This window comes from Schistocerca serialis, chromosome 9 (assembly GCF_023864345.2).
Source record: "Schistocerca serialis cubense isolate TAMUIC-IGC-003099 chromosome 9, iqSchSeri2.2, whole genome shotgun sequence".
NCBI lineage: Eukaryota > Metazoa > Arthropoda > Insecta > Orthoptera > Acrididae > Schistocerca > Schistocerca serialis.
Genome location: NC_064646.1, coordinates 418,010,850 through 418,036,966, shown reverse-complemented (window position 1 = coordinate 418,036,966; position 26,117 = coordinate 418,010,850). Strand labels below are relative to the sequence as shown.

General features: G+C 44.1%; 1 protein-coding gene across 2 annotated transcripts in view; it reads left to right on the top strand.

Moving 5' to 3' along the window:
- LOC126419321 (L-dopachrome tautomerase yellow-f2-like) overlaps window positions 1-25,641 on the top strand; it is a 122,771-nt gene extending 97,130 nt beyond the window's left edge. The window contains exons 4-6 of one of the 2 annotated variants that reach the window (XM_050086499.1): window positions 1,080-1,439; window positions 6,696-6,939; window positions 23,661-25,641. In XM_050086499.1, the coding sequence (XP_049942456.1) occupies window positions 1,080-1,439; window positions 6,696-6,939; window positions 23,661-23,906 (850 nt within the window). In that variant the 3' untranslated portion in view covers window positions 23,907-25,641. The remainder of the gene's footprint in view (window positions 1-1,079; window positions 1,440-6,695; window positions 6,940-23,660) is intronic. The other variant, XM_050086500.1, reaches the window with a different exon arrangement.
- The last annotated feature ends 476 nt before the right edge of the window (window positions 25,642-26,117 follow it).

Below are 26,117 nucleotides of genomic sequence, written 5' to 3'. Positions count from 1 at the left end.
AGGACCGCTCCGACACGTTCGCCTTTCTACGGGAGATTTTATGGTGGTCGAGTCCGTGGTCTTGTAAGTAGGCTGTTTAGGTTTTTATATTGGTAACGTCACGTAGCGTTCTGTATCAAAATCACTGGCTGTGCTGTGTGCAGTCTGTGGCTGGTTGGCATTGTTGGAATATTCGCTATTGTAGTGTTGGACAGTTGGATGTGAACAGCGCGTAGCGTTGCGCAGTTGGAGGTGAGCCGCCAGCAGTGGTGGATGTGGGGAGAGAGATGGCGGAATTTTGAGTGCGTTCGATCTGGACGTGTGTCCATCAGAAAGAGTAAATTTGTAGTACTGGATTTCATGAACTGCTGTATATATGATGACTTTTGAACATTATTAATGTAAATACATTGTTTGTACTCTGTCAAAATATTTCGTTTGCTAACTATGCCTATCAGTAGTTAGTGCCTTCGGTAGTTAGAATCCTTTATTTAGCTGGCAGTATTGGCGCTCGCTGTACTGCAGTAGTTCGAGTAACGAAGATTTTTGTGAGGTAAGTGATTCATGAAAGGTATAGGTTATTGTCAGTCACGGACATTCTTTTGTAGGGATTATTGAAAGTCAGATTGCGTTGCGCTAAAAATATTGTGTGTCAGTTTAGTGATGATCAGAATAAGTAAAGAGAGAAATGTGTGAGTACGTTCAGTTTTGCTCAGCTGTTTGAAAATCAAATAACGTAAGGGGTTTACCAGCTCAGTCATTCATAAATTTTTCTAAGTGGAGGTTTCAGTCTGCGTGCGTCAGTTTGCGGGCAGATCTCTACCCGCTTGCCCTGATCACTGCCTGCTATCCCAAACTCCGTCAGTCCACAGAAAGTCAGACGGTCGGCGCCCCGCTCAGCGGTGGGTAGTGGTCGGTGGTGAGGGGGGGGGGGGGGGGGGGGAGGGGAGGGCGTGTTCGACCGACCAGTCGGGATGTGAATGGGCGGCTATTTCTCATGGTTTTTCCGTACTTATGTCCAATTCCTATGTAACAAGGCCAACAGTTTTTCTATGTCGACTGAGGACGGCCTATTTGAAAACAGCTGCCTGCGCCCACAGGTACTACCTGCGGAGAGACGACTTCGACGCGACGTCGTTCTTCGCCAGTATCGCGGTGGATGTTGAGGCGGGCCACTGCGGCGAGGCGTTCGCCTACCTGCCGGACCTGGGCTCCTCGGCGCTGGTCGTCTTCAGCCTGTCCGACCGCAGCTCGCGCCGCCTGCGCCACAACTTCTTCCGCATGGACCCGCTGTACGGCGACTTCGACATTGCGGGATTCAACTACCAGCTCGCCGATGGCATCTTCTCAGTGGCGCTTTCCGCGCCCGACTCCGAGGACGACGGCTACCGCACCGCCTTCTTCCACGCTCTCTGCTCTTCCAGAGAATTTGCCGTCTCGTCTCGATGGCTCAGGAACAGGTAAGTACCAGTGCAACTACTTAAGAATTGTGTACACTGTCCGCTGCGGAGAAGAATGCTCAGGACAGGAATGCGGCAGCGAGATGGGTATACAATGTAACATGTTGTTGTTGTTGTCGTCTTCAGTCCTGAGACGGGTTTGATGCAGCTCGCCATGCTACTCTATCCTGTGCAAGCTTCTTCATCTCCCAGTACCCACCGCAACCTACATCCTTCTGAATCTGCTTAGTTTATTCATCTCTTGGTCTCCCTCTACGATTTTTACCCTCCACGCTGCCCTCCAATACTAAACTGGTGAGCCCTTGATGCCTCAGAATATGTCCTGCTCCTAGTCAAGTTGTGCCACAAACTTCTCTTCTCCCCAATCCTATTCAATACTTCCTCATTAGTTATGTGATCTACCCATCTAACATGATATCAAGCACAAAAGTAACGCATTGACTACAGAACTATTCTGTTGCGTCCAACATATTTGGCGTAGGGACCACGAAGATAAGATACGATAAATTAGGGCTCGCGCGGAGAAATATAGACAGTTGTTTTTCCCTCGTTCTATTTGCGAGAAGGAAAGATAATGACTAGTAGCCATAAGCTGGCTTGCGGAGAATCAATGTAGATGTAGATACAGAATATTAAAAATGAGACATACAAAAGTGTTATGGCTGCCGTTCATCAGAACATGCTACAGTGTCCTACCAAATCAACCCGACGAATGTCGCAAGAGACCGGCAGATCAGTCGAATACTCCACCTGGACCTGCACACGCACGCCTACTGAGTGTCTGGTGTTCATGCGTTAAGTCCAGCAGATGCTGCTCGGCGCCTCCAGTTTTGTTAGTGACTGTTCACTGAGATAACAATGAATGGCTTGGACATGGATCTGTTCTTTATGTCTGGTGAAACCTCGTTTCACCTAAGTGGTTATGTCATCTCACAGAATCACAGGTTCTGTGCAGCGGAGAATCCGCAAAACTTCCACGAAACACCACTATGTGATCAGAAGGTTAGGGTTTGGTGTGCAGTGTCTGCAATCCGCATTATTGGTCTCATCTTCTTTCATCAGCGCTTCGGCGCGTTACGTTGACAACATTTTGAAACTATTTGTGGCAACATTAACGCAGGAGGAAAAGACCTACAGTTACTTCCAATAGAATGGAGTAACTGCCCATGCAGCCGGCCGGATCTTGGACGACATTTATACAAATTTCAGGCCTCATAGAGTTTTTAGCAGGGATCAGTCAGGTTGCAGCCGTAGCTGGCCACCAAGGCCACCTGATCTGTCAGTGTGCGATTACTCTGTGTGGGGATCCCTCAAGTCTAAGGTGTATCGCAACAAGCCTCACAGTCTTCAAGAACTGCAACAGAACATTTCGGATGAGACTGCAGAAATTCCAACAGTCCACCTTCGACACCCCTTCAGTAGTTTACTGACCAGGCCCCAAAACTGCTAAGAGATAATGGTGGTCATTTTCTACATCGTCTATAGTCAGGTTAATACTGTATTTCCTCTCCTCTGTTGTGTTTCTTTGTACCATGGAACTCTGTTATCTGGGCCACCTTTATTTGTCCCACTCTGTATGAAGAGAATAATAGCGGTCCTATCACACATCCCTGGGGCTCTCCTGACCATACTCTTCTCGTTGATGAATACTCGCCGTCGAAGACAACGTACTGGATCCTATAACTTAACAAGTCTTCGAGCCACTCACACATCTGTGAACCTATTCTGTATGCTCTTATCTTCATTAACAGCTTGCAATTGGGCACCGTATCAAACGCTTTCCGGAAATATGGAATCCGTCTGTTGCCCTTCATCCATAGTTCGCAATACATCAGGTGAGAGTAAGGCAAGCTGAGTTTCTCACAAGTGGTGCTTTCTAAAACTATGCTGTTTCGTGGACATAAAATTCTCAGCCTTAAGAAAATTTATTACATACGAATTGAGAATATATTCAAGGATTCTGCCGTAAACAGATGTTAGAGACGTTGGTCTGTAATTTTACGGGTCCGTTCATCTGACCTTCTTATGCACAGGATTCACCTGCGCTTTTTTTCCAGTCGCTTGGGACTTTGAGCTGGGCGAGAGATTCGCCATAAATGCGAGCTAAGTAAGGGGCCAGCGCCGTAGAATATTTTTGGAAACGCCGAATTGGTATTCCATCCGGAACTGGTGACTTATTTGTTTTCAACTCCTTCTGTTGTTGCTCTTCAAATGGTTCAAATGGCTCTAAGCACTATGGGACTTAATGTCTGAGGTCATTAGTCCCCTAGACTTAGAACTACTTAAACCTAACTAACCTAAGGACATCACACACATCCATGCCCGAGACAGGATTCGAACCTGCGACCGTAGCAGCCGCGTGGTTCCGGTCTGAAGCGCCTGGAACCGCTCGGCCACAGCGGCCGGCAGTTGTTTCTCTACGCCAGGGATGCTTATTGCTATGTCGTCCATACACGCGTCTGTTCGATGGTCAAATGACGGTGTGTCTATGTATGATTCTCGTGCATGAACGCATTCTTAAACATTAAATTTAAAACTTCCGCTTTAATTTTCCTTTCTGCAACTGCCATACCCGACTGGTCAAGAAGTGCCTGGATGGAAGCCTTAGACCCATTTAGCGGTTTTACATAGGACCAAAATTTTCTTGGCTTCCCTACCAGATCTTCTACTAATGTGTGACGGTGGTTGCAGTTGTATGCTTCGCGCATTGATTTTTTCAAAGACGCACGCATCTCTACTAACCTTTGCTTGTCGTTATTAAACCATGGTGGGTCCTTTCCGTCCTTCATCCAATTACTACGCATATAATTCTCCAGACCACGATCTGCAATGTGCTTAAACTTTTCCCATAATTTTTCTACGTGCATCTTACTGGAACCAAGTGATCTCAATTCACTGCCTACGTGAGATGCTAACAACTCCTTATCTGCTCTTTCTAATAGAAACGCTCTCCTAGCCTCCTGTACAGATTTATTAACTTTCATAACCGTAGTTGCTATAATGACATCATGATCGCTAATCCCCATTTCTATATTGACGTTGTCTATATGGTCCACTCTATTTGTAGCTACGAAGTTTATTTCCATTACGTGTGGGCTGTCGAACTAGATGCTCAAGACGATTTTCAGAAAACGTATTCAAAAGCATTTTGCATGACGATCTGTCTGTACCCGTGCAATGAATCCATAGACATCCCAGTCTATAAACGGCACGTTAAAGTCGCTTCCAACTAGTAATGCATGATCTGGGTATTTACGCGCTACTAACCATAGACATTCTTTGAATAACTCTAGACCTGCCACAGCAGAATCGGTTGGCCGGCAGAAACATTCAACACTTAGCTCGGTTTCAGCTAGACCTGCTATAAGCGACCAGATAACTTCACTGTCACACTCGACTTCTACCTCAAAAGAGACAGTATTTTTTTTCAACTGCAATGAACGCTCCCCCTCATATAGCCTCTAACTTGTCTTTCCAATATACATTCCATGACTCGCTAAGTGTCTCAGAATTTTCCATTTGGGTTTCAACCAGCTCTCGGTCCCCAGAATAATTTGAGAGACAACATTCCTGCGGGACAGTGAATTCGGGAGCTATGTTACGAATACTTCGACAATTTTGACCGTCGAAGTGTCACTACTCTGAATGCGTTGTGACTTCCCTTGCTGAGTATTGACTGGCGAGCGTTCATCTGAGTGCCTCAGAGTACTGCCTAGCCTAAAAAAACACAAGTACCCTTCTAACCGAGTAGCTGCTTCCTTCTTGTAGCGCACCATGACCTATCAAACCCTCAACCGATAAAGCAGGTCTAGAATCTGCAACCAAGATCACAAATCCTTTGATTAAGACCCTCCACTCGTCTATAAACACTGATCAACTGTGGCAACAACGGTGCAAATTGCGAGCTCTTCCTGTACCCCATGCTTGAGGCCAGTAGCCTTCACCACTTCCACCAGCCGCTCATATGAACTGTGGATGGCCTCTAGCCCATGCGACAAGCGTCGTTGGTGTTCACAAGAGCCACAACTTAAGACGACTGCACCCAGCACGCTCGATAGCAGCAGGCAAGACCGCCTCCACATCTCGAGGTTCCTGGCAAGCATACCGAGTGCAACCTAGCTGTCTTCTCAGTCCTGAACACTATTTGCCTAACGGCTCCATAACGCACTTGACGTTAGAGCTACCGATAATTAGCAAACCTCCCCACCTCCCTACCCCATCCCAGTGTGCATGCTCGCACCCTTCTGAAGGAGCGGACACCTGTCCACTCACTGGGTGAATGGGCAATGCCAGACGGCCAGTCTCCACATTGATCCTTCGCCTCGAGCAACGCGAACGCGTTACCACACGCCACTTACTCTGCAGTGAGGACGGATTCACAGCGTCGGGTAGACTAGGAGATGTGTCCGAAGCGGAACCCATGGGCGAAACAAGCGATACCTGAGGTGTCCCATGCGACGCACCAGATTCTCTGCCACACCTACAACCCTAGGCAGCAGCCTGAAGGTGACTGATTGTAGCCAGAAGTGCATTCAGCTGCTCGCGAACTGTGGCCAGCTCCTCCTGCGTCCGCACACAGTATGCACACATTCTACCCATCCTAGCAAGACTAACTGAAAAAGTAAACTGTAAAAGCAGACACAATCCTTGATATGAAACTTGCTAACCTGGTGGATGTGGGTGACTGAACTGTCAACCTCCCACATATGAGTCCAACGCCTTAGCACTGTACAACTTCGCTCAGTACATATACAAGCCATCCATGGAGCATGATCTCCACTTCTAAGAACCTTCAAGTGAATCGTCGACACAGGTTTTCACGTGAAGAGTGACCTGGAACTCCATAGTAGTCGACCTACTCTTTACACGAAGAACAAGTGTCAAATCTCCTTCAATGCACATGCTCTATAGCTCGTGGTCTAGTTTCTAGCGGTTCTACCTCTAGATCACTGGGTCCCGGGCTCGATTACCGGCCGGGTTGGAGATTTTCTCCGCCCGGGGACTGGGCGTTTGCGTTGTCCTCATCACTTCATCATCATCCTCATCATTAGTGACAGTGGCTAGATTGGACTGTGAAACAAATTGGACTGTGAATAAATTGGGGCTTTGTACGGACGCTGATGACCGCGCAGTTGAGCGACCCACAAACCAAACATCATGATCAATGCACAAATTTTCTCCGTTTAAAGAACTTGGCCATTACTGTACTTTCCATTTTGCGAATTTCCACATCTTGAGGCACACCGTTTGTTTTAGCAGCACTGCCGCTGGCACCACCTCGTGGTTCCGGTCGTTCCAGCCGGTGGGCAGCCGCGGGGACCGCGGCCAGTCTACAGGCAGCTTCCTGGACGAGCGAACAGGCGTGCTCTTCATGATGGAGGTGCTCAACCACCGCGTCACCTGCTGGAACTCACGCTCCGGGCTCCCCATGGACGCAGAAACCATAGGTGTCGTCGCCGAGGACGACGGTACCTCATTCATCTATCCCAGTGACGTTAAGGTACTCCTACAATTACGCTTGAATTTATCCTCCAGAAATCACTCTAAAGTACAGTTCCGCATAAGCTCACAACAAAATATGTCACCTCCTCAAAAGCGCGCACTGCTCACATTCGATCGCTGTCTAATGCTTTGCAGTTATTTGGGCAGGGGCTAATGATGTTTGCCAACATGACAAAATACAAATGTGATTATTGTTGGAGTACCACATAGTCATGACTTGGCTAAATGGTCGTGTAAATCAAGAAATCCACTCCACAAACAGTTGTGAAAGACTCCCACAATGCAAGCTTTATTATTACATCTAACAAAAAAGAGCTATATACAGCACATTGACTACGGGTGAATGCAACTAGCAAAGAACTAAAGGCCACTGGGGTTCATGAGTCATTGAAATCGAACAGGAAAGTTTACAAAATATCTGTGGAACTGAAGCAGATAAAAGTCAGTCAAACCAGTGACAGGCACAACTCCCATAAGAAGAACGTCAGAATCTTTAAAAGCAAATAGTATATCTGTGATTTATACAATTACTCAATAAAAATCCATACTCAAGGGATCAACGCAAAACTTAAAAGAAGTACCGAATGAAAATAATCCAGCAGCAGTTATGACAGAAGAACACATCTTATAAGGAGACAGAACAAGTTGTAGAAAGAAGAACAAGAACACAAGTTCAGGCAGTGGGAATACCAACTGACTGTATATGGCAGTCAACTTGCAAAAACAAACCACGACCAAAGAGCCAGGGTTGTTGGTGGGATCAGAGGTTGTTTCACAAGAGAAAGTGCTTAGCAAAGGGATTCAACAAATAGAAGAACAGGTATGTGAAATCATAACACGTATAGTCACAATACTGTAGGATTAAAGACATTAACTGAGCCTGACACTTCAAATATAGAGACAAATAGCTCTGAGAGGAAAGCAGATAGACACAGACAACTCAGTTTTCTACAAATTAACATATGTTGCATTAGAAATAATGTTTTTACAATTACAGCGTTTGTCTAACATTCAACATGTCGATATTATCTGTGTATCAGAACACTGGTTAACCCAAATTCAAGTAAACATATTTCTTCCCAAGGGTATGTTGTGGTGCAAACATAGTGTGTAGAAGACAGAGAAAAAATGATGAGGCTGGAATTTTTTTCAAATAAGGAGTAAAATTTTCCAAAATTCATTTATCTACATATTGCTCATAATGGTTGCAAACAGAGCACAGCATGTGGTTCTCAATGGAGAGACGTCTACAGACGTTAAAGTAACCTCTGACGTGCCACAGGGGAGTGGTATGGGACCATTGCTTTTCACAATATATATAAATGACTTAGTAGATAGTGTCGGAAGTTCCATGCGCCTTTACGCGGATGATGCTGTAGTACACAGAGAAGTTGCAGCGTTAGAAAATTGCAACGAAATTCAGGAAGATCTGCAGCGGATAGGCACTTGGTGCAGGGAGTGGCAACTGACCCTTAACATAGAGAAATGTAATGTATTGCGAATACATAGAAATAAGGATCCTTTATTGTATGATTATATGATAGCGGAACACACACTGGTAGCAGTTACTTCTGTAAAATATCTGGGAGATGCATACGGATCGATTTGAAGTGGAATGATCATATAAAATTAACTGTTGGTAATTCATTGGGAGAGTCCTTAGAAAATGTAGTCCATCAACAAAGGAGGTGGCTTACAAAACACTCGTTCGACCTATACTTGAGTATTGCTCATCAGTGTGGGATCCGTACCAAGTCGGGTTGACAGAGGAGATAGAGAAGATCCAAAGAAGAGCGGCGCGTTTCGTCACAGGGTTATTTGGTAAGCGTGATAGCGTTACGGAGATGTTTAGCAAACTCAAGCTGCAGACTCTGCAAGAGAGGCGCTCCACATCGCGGTGTAGCTTGCTGTCCAGGTATCGAGAGGGTGCATTTCTGGATGAGGTATCGCATATATTGATTCCCCCTACTTATACCTCCCCAGGAGATCACGAATGCAAAATTAGAGAAATTCGAGCGCGCACGGAGGCTTTCCGGCAGTCGTTCTTCCCGCGAACCATACACGACTGGTACAGGAAAGGGAGGTAATGACTGTGGCACGTAAAGTGCCCTCCGCCACACACCGTTGGGTGGCTTGCGGAGTATAAATGTAGATGTAGAATGGGATCGGGAGTTTAGTTGTGTAAAACAGAAGAATGAAAATGTAGTTAGTGTGTATAGGTCCGTAGATGCACATGCAACTTTTGTATTGAAAAATGTGTGTCAATAGTTATAAAAAGTCTTGGTGATTAAGTCGAGAATAGTTATCTGTAGTGATTTTAACGTAGAAATGGTTAAACACAGGGGTACAAGTCACAAGGATACTTCTGAATATGCTAAGATCATTGGACCAATGTTGAGTAAATAACTGTGCTATATGTAAGAATGCCTGCATAAACGATATTATGGTGAATTTACACAGGGAAGACACTACAGTCAGACTTGCAGGAGGAGGTCTGGCAGATGACGAGCCTTTACTCCTCACACTCTGTAAGAGACAACCAATTAAAATCTAAGAACCTAAAGTGCTACTCATAAGAGGGCAAAAGGAAGAGTACATGAGAGTTTATGTTGACAGACAGCAAATTGGGACTTTTTATATAACTGTCAACTGAGGGAAGGGGAGCTGAAATGGCTTTTGATAACTTTTTTGAAGAAATATACAGATTTATGGTATTCTTCTTCACCAGTAACAAATGTTAGATATCCAAGTGCACCGAAAAGTAACAGGCTGCTGGTTTTATGAAGATCTCGAGGAAATCAGAGAAAACACGCTCATGCTGTACCCAAAGGACACAGCAGAGAGAAAACTTTACGGTTCCTATACGAAAAGCAAAAAATTCTACAAACCTAAGCTCCTTACTACAAAAAACTGGCAGGAGAAAACTAAATTGAAAGGCCTCCCAGGAAATGAATATTAAAGAATTCTTTGAGATGCCTGAGGAGGATATTAGCATTTATAGTTTGTTGTATTATTATGTGCTGTGGTTATGTCTTGTATAATTATGTCCTCTGTACTCTATCCAGTTATTATGCACATGGTTTATACCATACTATACATACTATACATACTGTAACTTATTGAGACTAGCTCTTAGAAATTTGTCTGTAATGCTCTTTGTTAATGATACTAGGCGATCATCAGAACCTCAACTGGTAAAATATGTCAGGCCCTTGAGGCGTTGTGCGTGTTCCAGTCGGTTGTATGGAATTAGTACGTGAGATGGGTTAATATAAAGAAGCGATGGAATGGAAGCAAGGATTTATGATGTTTGGACAACCCTATGACCACACCGCTAATAACATTTTCAGATTTGTTGGTGCACTGGCACGGAAGGTCCAAAGTATCTGCAAGGAATAGTGTACCACTGCCATGTGACGTGGAGTAAGACCAATGGCTGTAAAAAGCTCCTAATCTAAAGGTACTGGAAATTAGTGTCACTCCTTCTCATTGTCAATCTGTCCAAAACCAACCATGTGTTGCTGCTATCAGTGATTGGAAGTCCATCTCCACCAGTCTTCGAGCTAACTTTGCGAAGAGAACTGCTTACATTGGACATCTAAAGTCGAATAACTTGCAGTAGCCAATTGGTCACATCTGTACGTTTTCGTTGGGCTAAACAATACAGAACCTGGACAGTAGCTTTCTGGAGGCGTGTAGCGTGGTCCGACGAATTTGTTGCCTCTATCCAAATAACAAACTGCACAGATGGCCCAATAAAGCGTTTAATCTACAGCCTGCTGGGGGGCATGGTTCACTTTGGAGGTGTTTCTATGATGCTTTCCAGAATGGGGAGAGGGGCGGTCAGAGGAGTTCGTACCATGACTTTTGCCCATTTATTCTGGTTATAGTGAACACGAACCACAATGTTTATTTAAATATACTCGGTGACCAAGTGTTGTTTCTTCTTCTACATCTCCCTGATGAGACTCTGTGGACACTTCCAAGATGACAACAGCCGTGTTCACAGACTGCACATAAACTTTTGTGGTTTGGCAAACACTTAAGGCATTATCTGCACCTCGAGTAGCCTACTAAATCATCCGATCTTACTCCCGCAGAGAAATCGTGATTTGATTCAGTGGATGAAACATACAAGGAGCGTTCAGTAACTAGTGCAACACATTTTTTCTGAAATCAGGTTGGTTTTATCCAGGCTTCCAATAGGCATTATTACCCACTCTTTTCGCTAGAAAACCCTATTTTTCAACATAGCCTCCGTTCAGTGTGATGGCCTTAAGCCACCTTACTGGGACGGGCCGTATGCCCACATGGTACCATCCTACTGTTCAATGCTTCATCAATAATCTCCCCATCATCCACGTACTGCTGCCCGTGGAGTGCATCCTTTAGTGGTCCATACAGATGGAAGTTGGAAGGTGCCAGTATTGGGCTGTTGGGTGGGTGAGGTATAACGTTCCAATGAAGTTCTGTGAGCTCCTCTCGGGTGCGCAAACTTCTGTGAGACTTCGCGTTGTCACGGAGGCTAGCACAATACATTACAGGGTTGATCGTTGCACCATAAAGGATGGTATCAAACAGCATAACCCCTCAAGAGCCCCAGAGGAAGGTCGCCATGGCTTCACCGGCTGAGGGTATAGCTTCGAATTTTTTCTTCGAAGGAGAGGTGACGTGACACCACTTCATGGATTCCAATTTTGTTTCCGGTTTGAAGTGATGAACCCATGTTTCATCATCTGTGATGTTCGACAAAAAGCAATCACCGTCATCCTCGTAATTGTTCGATCAATTTTGCGCAGATGGTCCTTCGATGCTCTTTATGGTTTTCCATTAGGTGGCGAGAAACCCAGCAGGCGTACAGCTCTCAGTACCACAATTGGAAAATGAGTGCGTCAGAAGCGCAAACAGAGACGTCCAGTTAAGAAACGAGGTGTTTGATTATGGCCCGTCCAGCACTTCACGTGAGAGTGTCCGCACGTTCCAGAATTGAAGGAGTCACAGCCGGCACGCAGGAGATCTGGCAGGTTTGCGCGACCTTCTTGCAATGATGACACACACCTTGCCCAATGGCTCATCATGCTATTGTTCACTGCCAGGTCTCCGTAGACCTCCTGAAAGCGTCTATGAATATCTGCGATGCTCTGGTTTTAATCCAAAAGAAACTCCATGACAGCTATCTGCGAAAAAATGTGTTGCATAACTTATTGAACGGCCCTCGTAACGATCGACATTCACGCAGTTTGGTACCTCTACGGGATATAAACGTCAGTGCTTAGCTTCAGCTGGATATGGTATACTGAGAAAACTTGTGGTCCTTCTTACTTGACGAATTTAGACCTTTATCAAGACCAGAGATGGTGTTACACAGTAATAGAGGTACGTCTCCTGAGGATGACTAATTTTTTGTGTGTTGTACTTACTACGACCCGTCCTTTTCCATGCAGTTAAAAACATTTTAAACTTTTCCCTTCATTGAAATGGCGGGCTGTTTGAGATTTAGATCGTAATTAAGCTCAGTTCATTTCATCCAAAACCCAGAGGGCACGGAGTGGAACAAAGGGTTTTCCAGTTCGTAGCATTTGGGAGAGGATTTCCAGTTCTAGAACTTGCTTGCACCAAATAACGTTCCCGAACATTTTCATGGGAACCCGGAGACTGGAACTCTTATTAATTTGTTTCTAAGAAAATATGTCAGAGATAAAAATATGAATGCTTTGTGTATATCTCTTAGAGCATATAAAGGGGTAAAGTCAGTAACGTGTTCGACAAGTACAGTGGTGGATTTGTGCCTGATTCATGGACGGAACTTGAATACGTTTGTGTGAATTTCAATTAGCATAATTTTACGTTCAATTTTATCATGTGACGGGTGTGTAGGAATGTTTCTAGATATCACTCCGAGAAAATTAACATTTTTAACAACATTTTGGATATATTAGCTGTCATTATTGAAATTTCTTCCGTGTTTTTGTGACGTACTTACATGAGCTAAATAAACGTCTGAGCACTCGTTTTGCCCTAAATAATACAGATTTAATGTTTAGAGAGTGTCGATATCATAAGACACATAGCAAGAGATTATGAATGAAAACACACACAACGCCGATGTAATATTCTACAATATTTACTACTTATTTAACAAACCGGTTTTCGACTGCTACCTCTTCATCAAGTACAAAGATAAATATGTGGTTCAGTGAACTTTTTGTAAGATCAACGATTTTAAACAAGTGCATCAACAGAGTACGAGAGAACTGTTAATGTTAGATCTAGGAGTAAAACTAGAGGAATTATTTCATTGCACATGCGACGTAAGATTATTCAACTAAGATAAAATACGTGACACTTCAACTAATGAACTACATAACAAATAACAATTGGTATTATGAGAAAATAAATTGAACATTAATCTTTGGTGACTTGTTTCAAGGATGTGGCTGAACAAAATAATCTTTTCTTTACGAAGCCCTAAATTAAAAGCAGATAATATATACTAGGGACCCCCCCTTGGGCGAAACGATAAAATACCTGACGGCTTACCAGAGAGGACATTATCATCGTTGATAAAGAACGTCCGTCCTCAGAGACCAAAAACAGGAAAAGTTAACGTAATATTGGTAAACTGCAGGAGTATCCAGGGCAAGGTTCCTGAATTAGTATCTCTTATTGAAGGAAATAGTGCGCATATAGTATTAGGAACGGAAAGTTGGTTAAAACCGGAAGTGAACAGTAACGAAATCCTAGACACAGAATGGAATATATACCGCAAGGATAGGATAAACGCCAATGGTGGAGGAGTATTTATAGCAGTAAAGAATTCAATAATATCCAGTGAAGTTATTAGCGAATGCGAATGTGAAATAATCTGGGTTAAGTTAAGTATCAAAGGTGGGTCAGATATGAAAGTCGGATGCTTCTGTAGACCACCTGCATCAGCAACCGTAGTAGTTGAGCGCCTCAGAGAGAACCTGCAGAACGTCGTGAAGAAGTTTCGTGATCATACTATTGTAATAGGGGGAGACTTCAATCTACCACGTATAGAATGGGATAGTCACACAATCAGAACTGGAGCCAGGGACAGAGACTCTTGTGACATTATCCTGACTGCCTTGTCCGAGAATTACTTCGAGCAGATAGTTAGAGAACCAACTCGTGAAGCTAACGTTTTAGACCTCATAGCAACAAATAGACCGGAACTTTTCGACTCCGTGAATGTAGAAGAGGGTATCAGTGATCATAAGTCAGTGGTTGCATCAATGACTACAAGTGTAATAAGAAATGCCAAGAAAGGAAGGAAAATATATTTGCTTAACAAGAGTGATAGGGCACAAATCGCAGAATATCTGAGTGACCACCATCAAACGTTCATTTCTGAGGAAGAGGATGTGGAACAAAAATGGAAAAAATTCAGAAACATCGTCCAGTACGCCTTAGATAAGTTCGTACAGACTAAGGTCCAAAGCGAGGGGAAAGATCCACCGTGGTATAACAATCATGTACGAAAGGTACTACGGAAACAAAGAAAGCTTCATCATAGGTTTAAGAGTAGTCGAATCATAGCTGATAAGGAAAAGCTGAACGAAGCGAAAAAGAGCGTAAAGAGAGCAATGAGAGAAGCATTCAACGAATTCGAACATAAAACATTGGCAAACAATCTAAACAAGAACCCTAAAAAGTTTTGGTCATATGTAAAATCGGTAAGCGGATCTAAATCCCCTATTCAGTCACTCGTTGACCACGATGGCACCGAAACAGAGGACGACCGAAGAAAGGCAGAAATACTGAATTCAGTGTTCCGAAACTGTTTCACTGCGGAAAATCGTAACACGGTCCCTGACTTCAGCCGTCGCACGGACGCCAAAATGGAAAATATTGAAATAAACGATATCGGAATTGAAAAACAACTGCTATCACTTAGTAGCGGAAAAGCATCCGGACCAGACGAGATACCCTTAAGATTCTACAGTGATTATGCTAAAGAACTTGCCCCCTTTCTATCAGCAATTTATCGTAGATCGCTGGAAGAACGTAAAGTACCTAGCGACTGGAAGAAAGCGCAGGTCGTTCCCATTTTCAAGAAGGGTCATAAATCAGATGCGAATAATTATAGGCCTATTTCGCTTACGTCAATCTGTTGTAGAATAATGGAACATGTTTTGTGTTCTCGTATTATGACGTTCTTAGATAATACAAATCTCCTTCATCATAACCAACATGGATTCCGCAAACAGAGATCATGTGAAACTCAGCTCGCCCTATTTGCCCAAGAAATTCACAGTGCCGTAGACACTGGCGAGCAGATTGATGCCGTATTCCTGGACTTCAGGAAGGCATTTGATACGGTTCCGCACTTACGTTTAGTGAAAAAAATACGAGCTTACGGAATATCGGACCAGGTTTGTGATTAGATTCAGGATTTCCTAGAAGAAAGAACACAACATGTCATTCTTAACGGTTCAAAATCTGCAGATGTAGAGGTAATTTCGGGAGTACCGCAGGGAAGCGTGATAGGACCTTTATTGTTTACAATATACATAAATGACTTAGTTGACAACATCGGTAGCTCCGTGAGGCTATTTGCAGATGACACGGTTGTCTACAAGAAAGTAGCAACATCAGAAGACTCGTACGTACTCCAGGAGGACCTGCAGAGGATTAATGCATGGTGCGACAGCTGGCAGCTTTCCCTAAACGTAGATAAATGTAATATAATGCGCATACATAGGGGCAGAAATCCATTCCAGTACGATTATGCCATAGGTGGTAGGTCATTGGAAGCGGTAACGACCGTAAAATACTTAGGAGTTACTATCCGGAGCGATCTGAAGTGGAATGATCACATAAAACAAATAGTGGGAAAAGCAGGCGCCAGGTTGAGATTCATAGGAAGAATTCTAAGAAAATGTGACTCATCGACGAAAGAAGTAGCTTACAAAACGCTTGTTCGTCCGATTCTTGAGTATTGCTCATCAGTATGGGACCCTTACCAGGTTGGATTAATAGAAGAGGTAGACATGATCCAGCGAAAAGCAGCGCGATTCGTCATGGGGACATTTAGTCAGCGCGAGAGCGTTACGGAGATGCTGAACAAGCTCCAGTGGCGGACACTTCAAGAAAGGCGTTACGCAATACGGAGAGGTTTATTATCGAAATTACGAGAGAGCACATTCCGGGAAGAGATGGGCAACATATTACTACCGCCCACATATATCTCGCGTAATGATCACAACGAAAAGATCCGAGAAATTAGAGCAAATACGGAGACTTACAAGCAGTCGTTCTTCCCACGCACAATTCGTGAATGGAACAGGGAAGGGGGGATCAGATAGTGGTACAATAAGTACCCTCCGCCACACACCGTAAGGTGGCTCGCGGAGTATAGATGTAGATGTAGATGTAGATGTAGTGAGCTGAAGCATGTAAGCGAAGCCGCTGCGATTATACAGTGACTTTTTTAAAGGATAAGAGAAATTATAGTGCTGAGATAAAGGAAACAATGGGGCACGTGATTAAGGGGGTAATTTACAATATGGCCTGGATGGGATTATGAGTAATATCTGCAGTTGGGCGGTGAGTAAGGGAACTATGTATAGTCATTCACTACTGACAATGAAGCAGATGGACATATGATTATTAATTTCCATTATATCAAGGTAGTTCATCTTCCTTCCTTTATGAATGTGGTGTATACTTCATTCTGCACCTTCTAACTACGGCCTCGTTTATGCAGGTGGTCTGCAAAAATAAAGTCTCCTTTTCTAAGTTTCCAACTTCTGTGGTGTTCTTTCAAGAGGGTGCTTATTGCCCTGCCCGACTGGCCTGTACAGAATTTGACACAATTACAAGTGATTTAGTATATTCCACTCTTTTCCAAGGATGGAGCGCTGTCTTCATCATTAAGTAAAAAGTGTAGAGCACTTTTGTTCATATAAAATAATGTTTTAAATTTCCTGAATTTAAGCTTTCTGGCTAGATTCAGTGAGACTTTTCCCAAACATGGAATTGTGCACCATTCATTGCAACCTTGAGGTGGTGGGTCGAGAACAAGGTAAAGAAGAGTGTGTACCTGTTGTTACTGCTTTTTGTGCATTATGGACTCCACTAAGGTAGGAGGGTAGGCATTTGTCTGGCTGAATTTAATTCCACTTGGAAGTTGTCTTTGATTATGGGGGGTTGATGTTAGGCGATGTATATTGAAGGAAAGACAGTATGTTTATGGATCACTATGTGTTGAGAATTGAAGGCATTACACTGTCTGTGGTGTCAGGTTTCGTATAAATCTTGAAAGTACGAATATGATCACCTATGTCTATGGTTAGTTTTAAATGATTTATGCATTTATCTCAAAAATCCATTGCGAATTTTTTGCTGTGGTGTTTAGCATTTAGCTACTTGAGGAATTTTTGAAGTTGTCTGGTATGTCCATAAGCACAAAACATCAACATACCTAAACCAGTATACAACCTTGGAAGAGAGTAACTCATTTAGGCAAAGATGGGGAAGCAAATCGACCGCATCCTTGTAAAAAAAATCTATCCCGAAATTCATCTGAACGATTCTAGGAAATCACGTGAAACTTACACGTCTGGTCTACCACAATAGGTTATTCATTTTGCGACCCCAGGTACTCCCATCGACTTCAAAAATATTCCATCAAGTCATTTAGAAGCTTTGTAAGTTATCTTTTTCGTAGACAAATTGTACTTTCTCAGTATCTTAATAATAGTCTGAAATGTGCCAATTCCATTACCTGTGGATATATGTGGTCCTTCTATTTCATATGCTCAGGACTAGGTAATCCTCACTGACTGCTCAATTCCATTCACAAAGTCCATGGAACCGAGCCAGAAGCAGAAATGTTGTGCAGCTATGTCACGCCAGAACAGATAACTTCCTTAGATTTATGATCATCATGGACCTCAGCCGAATGTATCACTATGATTCCGAGACAGGAGAAATGCCAGCCGTGGAAACATGTGGATTCATCACCACCTAAAATGGCAAAGATCTAACCATCGTCGGAGAAGTTGATGCTGAGTGTTCTTTGGAACTGTCATGCTTTGGTGCTAACAGATTATGCTCGTGAGAGGCTTTCAGTACAGGAGCATATCACTGAAATCTCCTGATGAGATTCCGGAAGACTGCCAAGACGAAGCATCGCAGGAAGCTGTCCAAGTGGGTCTTTCCGCTTCACAATAGTGCCTCAGCTAGTTCTCCGTAGTACACAGTCACGAACGTTGCTTCCCTTAGTTATCAAATTTCGTCTCACCCCAGCATTCCCCAGATAAATCACACAGTGATTACTTCCTTTTTCCTTGAAGTTTCAAGATTCCAGCCGTATGACATCGACGATATTTCGGCTGACAACCATTCAGCCATCTTCAGGGGAGTATTTGGCACAGGTGACCGCTAGATCACGTCGCTGACTTCGTACCAATATTGATCCATCTATGACGCGCAGGAGCAGGCGAAATAGTGACACTACATGTGAGCTCTCTGTCGGAATGCGGGCTAGCACAGCTAAAATGCAGATGTCAACTAAATAAAATTAGCTGTCGCTAGACGTGTCACTAGTCATAAAATGTTTGCTTCATGCAGACATTAAAGAAATCACCGGCTCCCAAGACTTATCCAGTTGAAAGCCGACACCATTATTAAGAAGATATTCCGCCTACCTTATTTCCACCGATTCCTTAATAACTGAATTCCAAAAGAACCTAGTCGAGGCCAAACTTTCCGCGACAGAATAATCCATGGAATATTCTGTGGAGATACAATGCTAGGGAATGGCTGACTTACTGGGCTGCGAAAGGCGAGTTTGGCGATGATGTTGAACACACCTCTGACGCATGTGCTCTATGTCTGACCAAAGTAGATTTTGTCACATTGGCGACGTATTCCATAGATTCCAGCCCTCCGCAATCCCAGACTGTCCTTTTCCGAACCGAGAAAAATCTTTTTAGGTGGTCAGAAGATGTCTTGTGCTTTCCTCGGTTCGGTTCGGCGAAGGACGATCTGTGATTCCGGAGGGCTGGAATGTACAGAATACCTCGCCAGTGTAGCAAATCCTACATCTGTCAGCCAACGAGCACAGTGTGTGAAAGGTGCGTTGAACATGATCGCTACGGTCACATCTCTGCTACTAGTGTAGTAGTTCTAGAAGAGACGAACTCAATGACATTTCACTTGTCAAACTCCGATTACTAGTTTCGAAATAAGTATAGTTTTATACACAGGATTTATGTTTTGAACATGGAAACGGTTGCTATCTAATTGGAAGATCATGTTGGGTTACGGAACTTTTGCTTCAGGCAGGTGGGGCGTTCCAGACTGGCGGAGCTGCGACAGTCTACTTACAACGTGGAATAGTGGGAAAAGGTTTAATTTCAAACTGACGCTTGTCTGTATGTAGTTGGACAAACACACCAGCCAATATCAGGAATGGCCTGCACGGACACCAGTACATTTCTTTTTGGGGGCATATCTACCCTGAAGAGCCCAAGAAACTGGCACACCTCCCTAATATCTTGTAGGGCCCCCGTGAGCACGCAGAGTGCCGCAACACGACGTGGCATGGACTCGACTAATGTCTGCAGTAGTGCTGGAGGGAATTGACACCATGAATCATGCAGGGCTGTCCATATATCCGTAAGAGCACGAGGGGATGGAGACATCTTCTGAACAGCATGTTGCAAGACATCCTAGATAATCTCAATAATATTCATGTCTTGGGAGTTTGGTGGCCAGTTAAAATTTTTAAAGTAAGAATCGTGCTCCTGGAGCCACTCTGCAGCAATTCTGGACTGTGGGGTGTTGCATTGTCCTGCAAAATTGCCCAAGTCCGCCGGAATGCACAATGGACTTGAATGGATGTAGGTGATCAGACATGATGCTTGCATACGTGTCACCTATCAGAGTCGTTTCTAGACGTATCAGGGATCCTTTATACTCCAATTGCAAACGTCCCACACCTTTACACACCTTTACAGAGCCTCCAAAACTTGTTCAAATGACTCTGAGCACTATGGGACTTAACTTCTGAGGTCATCGGTCCCCTAGGACTTAGAACTACTTAAACCTAACTAACCTAAGGACATCACGGACATCCATGCCCGAGGCAGGATTCGAACCTGCGACCATAGCGACAGAGCCTCCACCAGCTTGAGGATCCCCCTGCTGACATGCAGGGACCGTGGATTCATGAGGTTGTCTCCATACCAGTAGATATCCATCCCCTCGATACAATTTGAAACGAGACTCATCCGACCAGACACCATGCTTCCAGTCATCAACAGCCCAATGTCGGTGTTGACGGGCCCAGGCGAGGCGTAAAGCTTTGTGTCGTGCAGTAGTCAATGGTACACGAGTAGGACTTCGGATCCGAAAACCCATATCGTTGATGTTTAGTTGAATGGTTCGCATGCTGACACTTGTTGATGGCCCAGCATTGAAATCTGCAGTAATTTGCGGAAGGATCCCTCTTCTGTCACCTTGAACGATTCTCTTCAGTTGTCATTGGTACCATTGTTGCAGGATCTTTTTCCAGGCCCAGTGATGTCGGAGATTTGATGTTTTATCGGATTCCTGATATTCACGGTACACTCGTGAAATGGTCGTATGGGGAAATCTCCACTTTATCGCTACCTCGGAGATTCTGTGTCCCATCGCTCAAGCGCCGACTATAACATCACGATCGAACGGACTTAAATCTTGATAACATGCCATTGTAGCAGCAGTAACCGATCTGACAACTGCTCCAGACACTTGTTGTCTTATATAGGCGCTTCCGACCACAGCGCCGTATTCTGCCTGTTTACATATATCTGTATTTGAATGTGCATGCCTACATCAGTTTCTTTGGCGCTTCGGTGTTAATACTTCTGTTTATGTCACCCAGCCAACCAACACAGGTGACTTCAAACTTTGCATCGAGCACACTAATCGTTCCGTTATACCAGCAACTTTATGTACAGAATACACCCAAAACTTTCAACATTTCTAGATTCCTGACTAAGATTGACAGAACTGATTTGTGCACAGTTGCTTTATAAATGTCAGCTACTCGATAGAAAAAATAACGTTCTATTTCAAAAATTATAGCTTGTTGCTGTAACTCTCTGGAAATTGATACATACAGTAAAAGTGGATGTGCGTGATTTAGTAAAAGAGTGTGTGTGTGTGTGTGGATGGTGTGTGTGTGTGTGTGTGTGTGTGTATGTGTGTGTGTGTGTGTGTTTGGGTACGTACCTTCCCCATGTCCTCCTAAACCAGTGGACTGATTGCAACCAAACTTGGGACATATATTCATTGTCATACGCATTCACTTTACTGTCATGCAACACCCAACTATCAAAGGAGTGGGGGTGGGGGTGGGGAGGAAAAAGAAGCGTAGCCCACGGCGCCTGAATTTGCAGACTTTATTCACCCAGTGCTTGTGAGTGAGAGGACTTAGCTACTTCCTACAAACTTTACACATAATTTCAAACCTTTGCAAACTTTTTACTCGCTGACAACTGCCACAAAATGATGAAAGAAAAAAAGTTTATCGCTCTCTATTTTTCCTCTGTTAGTGCATGAAGTTATAATTTCAGTAAAAAAACTGCCATATCATGCATGGCGTTGAAATTTATTACTTCTTTGTTACCCACTCTACTCGCAACGAATTTCGTAGACAGTATCCACATCTGTCGCTGAATATACCTACAAAATTATATCAGTGTACGACATACGAGGGCTATTCGGAAAGTGAGGAACGATTGGTCGCGAAATAAAAACCACTGCGAAAATCTGACGAGGCTTTTCACAGACCTTTTGGGCAGTGTCTCTAGTATGTCCGTTGATCGCATCAAGACGCTCTTTTCAGTTGCGAGCGCACTGTGAGCGAGTAAACGTGCCTAGAACAACAATGTCTCTCGCCAAGTGGGAGGGCCCGCTGAGAGGCTTCGCCTTAATGAATGCAGCCCACCTAACACAACTGCCACGCACTTCCTTCTTCATGGCAATTCTCAGCCGCACTCTGCAGGGGCAGTGAAGACGCTCCTGCAGCATTTTCGGTGGAAAGTGTTCGATCACTCACAACACAGCCCTAATTGATCGTCCTGAGTATCATCTCTGTTCACATGAAACGCTGGATACGAAGAGAACACTTGGGAGCAGGCTACGCGCTATAGACCAGTGTAGAGAATCATCGGAAAGCACAGGCGGCTGCCTTCTATGACGATGGTGTTGGTAATTTTGTATAACGCTTCGACAAATGTCTAAGTCGGAGCGGCGACTATGTAGAGAAGTGCCTGGAATGTGTAGCTAAAAGTACAAAGAAAACAGTTTTGATTTTCACTGTGGTTTCCATTTCGCGACTGATCGTTCCTTACTTTCCGAACAACCCTCGCATATTTCAGGAAATATGACGCCATAAACATTAAGCACATGGCTAGACGCTGTGTGGAACGGGCGAGGACCCACAACTATAAATAAATACCTGGACAACGACAGCTTTCTCTGCTAGTAACTAAATAAACTACGTTCATAACGCTGCAGGAAGAGTAAATATTCATTTTACTTATTATTTTGTAAGTTACAGAGAAAGACACCGTACCTCAAACACTCCATAATTTGTGAAATACAGGGTGTCCGAAAAATCTTTCCCTGATCACATAAATTGATAACTCAGGCTAGAAGTAAGATACAAATATGAAACTGGTGTCTAATTGTTCACAAACTATCAAAGTTCTTTTCACACATCAGTAAACTTCCACATGAGCACCCTTGGTAGCACGTAGCACATATACGCGATATTCAATTTCCGTCCACACATTAGCCAACATCACTGGAGGGATCGATTCAACGACTGTGGTTATCCGTTGCCGCAGGGTTTCAAGATCTGGTAAACGTGTTCGGTAGACCTCGTCCTTGACGAAACCCCATAAAAAGAAGTCTAATGGGGTTATGTCAGGAGAGCGTGGAGACCAAACCGTTGGCCCATCACGTGCAATAGCACACACCAAACGTTCACCTTTGGATTGCCTCTGGTGCACTCCATGACCTCGCCAGGGGGTTGTGAACCCCAAATGCGCACATTATGGCGATTCAATACTTCACTGACAAAAATGGTCGCTTCGTCGGAAAACGCAATTCATCTGAGATAACCATCATCGTCCTCAATACGTGATAGCATTTCGACTGCAAAGTCATATCGACGTGTACTGTCATTGGGCAACAAGGCCTGAACGATTTGCACTTTGTATGCACGAAACAATACACGTTTGTGTAAAATATCATGGAGAGACCTTTGTGGCATCTGATATTCACGTGAGGCCCTACGCACCGATTTCTTCGGACTTCGTAGAAAAGACTGCCTTACAGCTTCCACCCTGTCTGCTGAGGTTCTTGGTCGACCAGACCTCAGAAGGTCAGCAACCGATCCTGTGCTCTTGAACTTCTCATTCAAGCCTTTAATGCTCTTGACATCAGGTGGATTCCTTCCAAATGTTGTCTAGAAGTGCCTCTGCACTGTGGTTGGTGATCGTGTCTCATGGTACCACAGGACACACTGACCTCCTGATTGGTTAACATGGCTTCTTGGGCACTGCGCCTCGTCCACTACTTACGTACTGCGAACCTAAAACAGAGAAAAATTATGTAATCAGAGAAAGACTTTTCGGACACCCCGTAGAAATACGTTGTATAAACTACACAATGTCTTGATGTGTCTGTTGCAAGGTGGATGCTTCTCGAAACGAGCTGTGGTTCCTGACGAATGTGTACCCGGTGCTGCTGCTGGGCCGTATCAACACGACGGAGTACAACTACCACGTTTTCACTGGCGCGGTAGACGATGTGGTGCGGGACACGCCCTGCGAGCCTGCGCGTGACGCCACGGGCAGCGGACACTGGCGGCGCTACCAGGCGGAAGCCGCGTCCCCCGTGTCTCCCAGCCTCGTCATGGAGGCGGCGGGGCCGCAGTAACGTCAGCTGGCGACGACGCTGCTCCAACAGGTGGTCGCCGACTGCATCCACCTGTGTCCGCCAGCCTCGTCGTGGAGGCGACGCGACCCCAGTAACGACGGCAGGGGAGCTCCAACAGGTGTTCGGCAACGCTGTGTCTCCCAGACTCATCATGGAGCCTGTAGCATAGGCTCCCTCCAACTATGCCCCAAAGGGTGGCCAGCATCACGTGGTCGGAGCCAGTGACGAAGAGTGCATACTAGAGGGTGATTTTTATTAACATTTAAATACACACAAAGCGACGTATATGGTCCTGAGAGGACTAATTTAATTACAGGCACATGGGGCTGCAAATTTCGGGAAAAACCACAAAAGTGGACGACAAATATTGAACATGTGACTTCACCAAGTGACGTACCTCGCAGCAGCTGGTCTCATCGATCCTGCTCTCACTGGCAGGGGGCAGTGCTACACATCGCTCCGCTAGACTGCTCTGTTTTCGTAAATATAAGCCGATTCATCGTAGTCTTGTACCGCGAGCACTATCGTATCATCTAATAATGCAAGAACGGAAGCAGAGTAGACTAACGGAGTGATGAAATGCACAGCCCCTACCGATGAAGGAAGGATCGACAGGTCCAAGGGCTGCACGTGCGGCGGCATACGTCACATGGTAATTTTAAATGTCGTGTGACTAGGGCCTCCCAGCGGGTAGACCGTTTGCCGGGTGCAAGTCTCGATTTGTCGCCACTTCGGCGACTTGCACGTCGATGGGGATGAAATGATGATGATGAGGGCAACACAACACCCAGTCTCTGAGAGGCGAAAATCTCAGACCCAGCCGGGAATGGAACCCTGGCCCTTAGGATTCAAATTCTGTTGCGTTAACCACTCAGCTACAGGGGTGGACTACGTCACCTGGTGATATCTCTTGTTCAACACTTGTCATCAACTTTTGGGGTGTTTCCTGACGTTTGTGGCCCCATGTGTCTTAGCGTCATCTACATCGCTGCTGTGGTTTTTAAGCGTTAATAACAATCACACTGCGTATAAACACATTGGACTGGACTGTCAGTCAGACACAATGACAAGCATGTAATGCTACAAACACACGGCAGACAAGCGTGTGAACGACTGATCAAGCCTCCTTACAGTGCCTTAAATCTGGTGTTTAGCCTGGTCAGAGTTTACAAGGTTAAATCGATCCTTCTCTTTCTGCTGGACAGAACAATATTCATAAATTAAGAGAAAAAAATTTTGGTTCTTCTACAGTATTAGTCTGTGGTGGCCTCCTAAGCCAAAACCAATTAGCTAAATAAATAGATTCTATAGGACATCCACAGTGTTATGCTTTCCATTCATACTCTCTCCAATGGTAAGTAACTGTTGAAACCATGTGTTTTTGGTTGCGCCCTTCTGATTGTAGATTGGCAGAAAGCTACTTAGCTATGAACGGCAGTGAGGAAATACAACTGTTGTGTTGACACAGGCTAGATATCAGAGACATTTTTGTGGTGATATGGATTTTGTTTGGTGATAAGGACATTTTTTGTGGTGATAAGTGTGTGAAGTGCTTACAAAATTATATAAACATATACTTATATGTATGTATGGTGAAACTCAATGCATGAAAGATAACTGCTATACATAAAATCGTTCTCATTACTAATAGAAAGTATGTATTTCTATCTATCACAGTTCACAGACTTTTTTAAAAAGTATATGTTTTATATGATGACATTGAACTATCCCTTACATTTCTTCGATGTATCGTAGTTCAGATAATGATTTTACCGCTTAAAAAAAGTTCGTTTTTATAAACGTTGCACTTCTGCAAAATAAAATGTTGTTGTTGTTCTAGTCTTCAGTCCGAAGGCTGGTTTACTGCAGCTCTCTATGTTAGTCTTTGCTGTGCAATCCTCTCCGCCTCTGCATAATTACTGCAGCCAACGTATGTTTTAAGCTGTTTATGTAGGATTAGATTAGACTGTGTTCAGTTTGCGTTTAACAGACCCACATATAAGATGATTCTCGTGGGTGCGGAATATGTCAAAAAAGTATAACATAGAAAATATAAAACATTTGAATATAATACTCAAGACCCTGATCATTTTTCAGGAGAATGTCGAAATAGGTGAATATACTACAGTAAACTGGGACTGCTAATATTTACAGAATTAATACACTCTCAGAATGAAACATAGTTATGCACTTTTAGTAAATTCATCATAA